The sequence below is a fragment of the Alternaria postmessia genome, assembly GCF_024291825.1.
Source record: "Alternaria postmessia strain BMP 2775 chromosome Unknown scaffold_273, whole genome shotgun sequence".
NCBI classification, from domain to species: Eukaryota; Fungi; Ascomycota; class Dothideomycetes; order Pleosporales; family Pleosporaceae; genus Alternaria; species Alternaria postmessia.
Window position 1 is genome coordinate 1 of NW_026260346.1, and position 6,816 is coordinate 6,816.

General features: G+C 48.8%; 3 protein-coding genes across 3 annotated transcripts; 1 reads left to right on the forward strand and 2 right to left on the reverse strand.

Annotated features, from left to right (window-relative positions):
• Positions 1-153: 153 nt before the first annotated feature.
• Positions 154-2,053, reverse strand: J4E82_011664 (uncharacterized protein; the record flags this gene model as incomplete). Its single annotated transcript, XM_051737864.1, has 5 exons — positions 154-470; positions 522-1,199; positions 1,256-1,327; positions 1,376-1,749; positions 1,800-2,053. The coding sequence occupies 5 exons, from the start codon at positions 2,051-2,053 to the stop codon at positions 154-156; spliced, it is 1,695 nt and encodes a 564-aa protein (XP_051582375.1).
• Positions 2,054-2,653: 600 nt separating this feature from the next.
• On the forward strand, positions 2,654-3,451 carry J4E82_011665 (uncharacterized protein; the record flags this gene model as incomplete). Its single annotated transcript, XM_051737865.1, has 1 exon — positions 2,654-3,451. The coding sequence occupies one exon, from the start codon at positions 2,654-2,656 to the stop codon at positions 3,449-3,451; it is 798 nt and encodes a 265-aa protein (XP_051582376.1).
• A 214-nt stretch (positions 3,452-3,665) lies between these two features.
• On the reverse strand, positions 3,666-5,446 carry J4E82_011666 (uncharacterized protein; the record flags this gene model as incomplete). The annotated part of the gene is made up of 6 exons (XM_051737866.1): positions 3,666-3,920; positions 3,970-4,144; positions 4,218-4,602; positions 4,664-4,848; positions 4,899-5,119; positions 5,192-5,446. The coding sequence occupies 6 exons, from the start codon at positions 5,444-5,446 to the stop codon at positions 3,666-3,668; spliced, it is 1,476 nt and encodes a 491-aa protein (XP_051582377.1).
• Positions 5,447-6,816: the final 1,370 nt, after the last annotated feature.

The window sequence follows — 6,816 nt, forward strand, 5'->3', positions numbered from 1 at the left end:
ATGGCACGTCACGTGATCCCAGGCCCCGCCTTGGATCAGCGACCTTCCATCGCGGCTATCCCGATGGTCTTCCTTCCTGCGGCCTGCATAACAAAAGGAAGCAACTCCTTGTTACCTTGTAACAATATAGTCAAGGTACAGGCTGACAGGTGATTAGAGTTTCGAGCCTGCTTCCTTTCGCCATTCTAATTTCCTTAGCAAGGCCCGTTGAATCTTGCCGCTCGTAGTTCTAGGGAGGAAACTGCCTTCTACGAACTCCAGTTTTCGTGGATATTTGTATGGTGCTGCGTTCTTCTTGCAGAACGTTTGCAGCTCCTGTTCAAGTTCTTGAGGTGGAGCATTCTCGTACTCTCTCGTACGAACGACAAATGCCTTCACGACTTCTCCTCTTCCTGGATCTGGCGAGGATATGACGGCAGCTTCTGCGACGGCAGGGTGTAGCTTGAGCGTGGATTCTACTTCGAAAGGACCTAGGAAGTTGTCAGGAAACAAAGACTCAAAGCGTTGGGGCTCGAGCATACCTATTCGGTATCCAGAGGAGTTGATAACATCATCCGCTCGCCCCACAAACCAGAAGTAACCATCTTGATCACGAGTTGCTCTGTCACCGGTTAGGTAGTAGGACTTGACTTCCCCATCCACCGTAACGGTTCTTTCATTACGGGTGCACGTATTATCTTCCTGCACATAGCCATCGAAGATACCGAAGAAGTTACTGCTGCCCTTCCGGTCACTCAACAGCACTGCTATATCTCCTTCCTCGTTATGAGCAGCCTCAGCTCCGGTTGACGTTATGATGTGGAGAGGTACTCCAGGTGCTGGTTTCCCCATGGAGCCTGGGCGGATCGTGGAGCCTTTCAGATTGGCACATAATAATGCGGTTTCTGTTTGGCCATATCCTTCGTAGATGTCGAGACCGGTAAGTTGACGCCATCGCTGGGTGACTATAGCGTTCAGCGCTTCTCCAGCCGTTGTACAATGAGCTAGCGCAGCGGGAGGGTTTCGCTTGAAATGATCTTCTAGTTCGGGTGACACGAGTTGTCGAAAGATGAGCGGAGCGGCGCATAGGGTAGTTATCGGGTACCGGCACAGTATATCCACGGTGCGCTTTGCACTGAACGCTCCACGATCATCGTGCACGAAGAGCGTTGCGCCAGAGTTCCAAGCTCCGAAGAAAGACCATGCAGCCTTTGCCCAACCTGCCAGCGGGTCAACGATGTCGTTCTGAACTTCTCTGGTGAACGATTTGACAAACCTTGGTCCGCAGTGTTCCAAAGGACTTTGCCTGGAGCCAGCTGATACCATTGTCCGAACGCGATTCCTCTTGCTACTCTATTTAGTAACTTACCCAGATGCGAAGTGCTCGGAACCTTACCTAGAGAGAGCATGATCTGGTTATGCCTTACCATTTTCGGGTGACCAGACGTTCCAGAAGTGAAATAGATCATGGCTGGACTGCTCCATTCTTGGTACAACGAGTCGAATCTGGCATGAGTCTCGATATCTTCTAGTGCGGCATACAGAGAAGAAACGTCTTGACTCCTCGTACCGTCCCCGACTCGTATGATATGCTTGACTGTCGGACAATGTTGACGCACGGCAAGAAACTTCGACACGCTCGTTTTGTCGCCGATAAACAGTCTCGATTTGGTTTTATTGCACCGATATTGAATCTCCTTCTCAGTCAGGAGATTCGGCCCTGGCGATAGAATGATTCCGCTGCGGATGGCCGCAAGCGCGACCTCCCACCTTCAGATGGTCAGTCGAATTTCTTGTAGACGCATAGATAGCATACTAACCATGCAGGCACTCTTGGGAGAACCATCGTCATAGTATCCCCTTTCCCGAACCCTAATTGATCAAGGAGAATAGCAATTCTATGGGATTGCCTGGAAAAGTACTTGAAGGTCATGTGCCTGGTGTTTGATTCGTCTTGCGATACCCAGTGCATGGCCTGCAAATCGTCCCGTTGATCTGCCCATTTGTCGATTACATCAACCGCAAAGTTGAATTTGTGCGGCATCTCGCTAGGCTTCAAATCAAGTGTCGCCATGGGTACAATGATACAGAAATCTGTTTGAAGGTATATGATTTCGACAATCCAAGACTGGTGAAGCTGAACAACATGGTCTCAAAAGATAACTGGACACACGCGCTACATACCCGGCTGGCTGGCGGGAGTAGCACGGCATTCCCGATGCATCACCCTAGACGGGACAGGTCTATGCAGCCTCGGGTTTGGAGACCTAACCCGAGTTCAGATAAAGTTTTGCGGGGTAACGGAGCCTCGAAATGCGGCTATGTGGGGACGGGCTTGGCGCGGCCCGAGGTGTGTCCGTGGACGGCTTCAAGTCAGACGTCAGCTACCCTGCGACTGACAAAGTTAGTCTCTTGTGAATAATGAGGGGGAGTGCTCTAATACTCTAGGAGCATAGATTCTGTCCGAGATAAGACTACCTAGGTATAATTCGCTTCGAGTACAGGGCGCTATAGGAGCATCTTGTAGCTCTGCAAGAGCCATACTTCATTAGTGCGTACACACAAAAGTCACATACTTCAAGCTGAGTCGCCTGTTCTGGCTATCGGGTCATTTGTACTTCTCTTCAAAGTCTGCCAGACAATAGCCAGGAGGAATATACACAACCGTACCGACATGGCGCCACCTTCATACAGCTATGTCAAAGTTGAACTACAAGAGGCGGGTCGAATTGCCATCATCAAATATAACCGGCCCAAGTCGGGGAACTCTCTGCATCCCAGGCTCTTAGCGGACAGTTTATCTGCCCTGCGGTGGGCAGATAGTCAGCCCGAAGTTCAAGTCATTCTTCTGACGGGAGAAGGCAAGTTCTTCTGCACTGGTATGGAATTGACGGACACGAAGGCTCCTATGTCGTTCGCTCTTGGCTCAGACTTCCATCAGTTAACGAAGATGTTCATTTCTACCGAGAAGATCCTGATAGCCGCTGTCAATGGCCCAGCCGCAGGCTATGGAGTGAGCAGTCTCGCTCTCTTCGATCTTGTATATTGCGTCCCTGAAGCATACTTCTTTACACCGTTTATCAAGTGGGGAATGACTACAGAGGGAGCATCGAGCTTTACGTTTCCGCGGCTTATGGGTCATCAGAAAGCCTCAGCACTATGTCTAGCTGGAGAACCCATCTCAGCCGAGGAAGCAGAGAAGCTGCATCTTGTCACAAAGATTTTGCCCAAAGAAAGGTTTCTTGACAATGTAATTGAAATCGCACGCCGGGTCGCGCAATCTCCTTCTGGAGCACTTCGAACTACAAAGATACTCTTGAAGCAACCCGTACTTCAACAGCTACTTGATGCGAATGATCGCGAGTGTCAGGTTACTCAGCAAGAAAGATTTGGTTCGGTGGAATACATGAAGGCAGTCCAGCAGTTCAAGGTTGAGCAGCAAGAGAAACGCAAATCCAAGAATAAACTGTAGATCAATGTTCCCCTTATGTGGAGTAAAAATATCATCCATGTTCATCTCAACGAGCCACGATATGGACACACATGCATTATGTGAAGAGCATCTCTCTCACTCATGTGTGGGATTTGTCATTCTCTTTTTGGAAATAAAGTAGATTGTTGTGCGACTGCCATAACATTGAAGCATTTGTGCTTCGAAGATGTCTTGAATTGTAGTTACAGCAATCTTAGACGGTGTATCGGAAGAAAGAGGCATTATCACCTTTGTCTGCCTCCGCTTCTTGTTCAGAGAGTGTGTACTCCTGAGGAGGCTTATGTTTGGAATCCCTTATGCTGTTTTCTCTCCGCAAATACCACGTCATGAACGAAGCCAGCAACACAGTCAAACAACACAACGCGAGGAGAATGCCATGGCCAGTATGGTAATGAGGAGCATCGCGGGCCTGGAAGATGAACCCTGAGACTGCGCCACCCATGTTGCCCTAGTACATCATCAGTAAAGAATAAACAGTCAACAAGGAATAGACCCACCGTTCCGATCTGCATAGCAATGGCTACACCTCGTTTTACAGATCCGCCAACGTTGTTACTGTTCCAAGAGGTAATCTGTGGCACGTTTGGATAGATTCCTAGCAATACTAGGAAACAAGCGAAGTATTTGACACCGTTTGTATCCACAGTAAGGAGAATGATGAATCCGACGATGCTGTCACTAAGTTAATTTCGCTACGATGTGGAGTACAGGACGATCATGGTCGCTTTCCCGGTGGGAGACTTACGCGAGTGTAGCAAGTCCGATGACGAATAGGCCACGTATTCTGAGTCTGTCGGCAGCAAAGCCAATGCCAACAGTGCCAAGACACGCAAGGAAATAAGGCGGTACTGTAAGCAGCTGAGCAGTCTCATTTGTGTACCCCATACCCCGAATTATGGTTGGCAGAAAGATCGAGATGGAATAGAGCGGTAAAAAGTTGGTGAAGGTGATGAGACAATGCACAAGAATCCTCCAGTCGGTAAAGGCATCCTTTATGAATTGAGTGCGGAATTCGTTCGACAGAGCCGTGCTGTCATCTTTCAGGCGTCGTATAACTTCAGTCTTTTCCTTCTCGGTAAGAAACTTAGCGGTATCGGGGTAATCATGTAGATATTTGTAAGAGATTCCGGCTAATATCAGTCAGCGGATATGTCAAACTTAGAGATATCGACGAAGAGAATTCGCTCTCACCAACTATGACAGTCAGGATACCCTCAAGGATGAAGATCCATGCCCAACCATTGAGCCCAGCGATCCCATCCATTTCCATAATGCCACGCGCAAGGAGGCCTCCAAAGGCACCTGCAGCAGTTGCGGCGGAGAAGAAGATCGCAATTCTCGAACCGCATTCATGACGACGGTACCATAAGGTGATGCTATGGTTTGTTAGCAAAAACCGAAACAGCAAGACATTATTGGTACCCACTAATAAGCAACACCAGGGAACAAGCCACCTTCAGCAAGACCAAGGGCCATACGTGCAGCCAACAGACCTCCAAAGTTGTGCACTAGGCCCATGAGGGTCATGACTATGCCCCAAGCAACCATGATTGAGGGGATCCAGATCGACGGCCGGAACTTTTTCATGGCGAGATTGGACGGTACCTCAGAGATGATATAGAAAGGGAAGAAGACTGAAACTGCAGTCTATCGTTTCGCATGTGTATGAGTTAATTCCTTGAACTGCAAGACCATGGAAGGATAGTGGAGTTCACTCACAGCATAATCCCATCCAGTCATCCCTAAATCTTGCTCAAGGCCGGCTAGTCTAGCATTTCCGATGTTCGATCGATCGAGAAACGAAAGCAGATACATCGTAGAGACTAGAGGAAGGATAGCGATATCCAACTTCCGCAGGAGGCGCCTCGTCTCCATCGTTGTGAAAGCGATGGTTTGGTCCGGCGGTTCTGCAACTTCAATCTTCTCTATCTGCGTCATATCGATAGAACGTGATTTGATATCTGTATTCTCCATTTTCGATGAATTTGAGCTTCGTGGCGAGTGACTTGGAAGAGCTGGATGGAAGAGGCCTTCAAGGTATGGTACAGTTCCACTAACAGCGCACAGCAAGTCGTTTGACAACAAAGTCTTATAGATATCCGATCTCCATGTAGAAGCTACTGAGCCAAGCCATCAATGAGGAGTAGAGGAGGGTTACTAAGGACATGCCAAGGCCGTGCCCCGGGTGCCAAGTGTTCAAACCCGAGGGTGGCGCTCAAAACCTGGACACACTGCTGTGGTCACTGAGCAGGATAAGACCCTCGTTACTGTTCGTATGACCATGGCTGGGGTTTGACTTCGACGCGAAATGGCACCCACAGTGAGCCCGACACGAGAAAGTTCCAAGGTTATACCCTCCCTCGGATCAGCCAGAAGAAGCAATATGAAGGTTCACTTTTAGCGTTGAGGCAAGTTTCAGGCACGTGGGCGAAGCTGCGGTACTTCGAACTCTAGGGTTGTCGAGCCCGTCCAACTGGATTAGTATCTAGTCTTGAAGATCTTCTGTGTTCACGTGCGTGCCACGCAGTCAACCACCTTAACGCCTGGCCATAACAAACTAAGGCCGTAGAACAGCACAGAATAGCCATTGTCGCCCAACCCATCAGCAAAATACTATCAAACCCCCTTCAATCATGCTCTTTTACAGATGTCATCTTTCTTAGGCATGTAACCACTACAGGCAACTAGCTAGGTCTTGTCGAGAACATACTAAATGCTATCTGATCAACAAGACCTCGACACCATTACGTCACAGAGTTTCAGACTCTAGAGAGGTCTCCAATCTTCCAAAGATGAGGAGCATTTTCCGTGTGCCGAAATGAACTACCATCGTACTGACGCTTATTGCTCTAGATACTCGAACGCGGCCGGCCTATTGTTGCCGAGGTCCGTCTTTGTTGATCTCTCTCCGATGACGGCAAGTCCGCGAAATTTCGTGCGCGAGTGTAGTGCAAATAGTACTTACACATTTATACCAAGAGCAAAGTGCATTGGAGAATGAGAAAACATCATTTGCTGTATTCGAGCTTGTTCTCATTGCGTATATCTGCTATCATGGCTTTATCTCTAGGAGCCAGCAACTGCACAACACAATCCATTCCAACTCCCGAGATTTTTGGTGCCAGCATCATCGGACTTGAAGCTCACTTAGCATTGGACTATGTCCCCGACGGTGTTACTTCGTATTGGCCAAATCACGGCCCACTTCCCACCGATATTAATGTTACAAGGTAACAAGGAGTTGCTTCCTTTTGTTATGCAGGCCGCAGGAAGGAAGACCATCGGGATAGCCGCGATGGAAGGTCGCTGATCCAAGGCGGGGCCTGGGATCACGTGACGTGCCA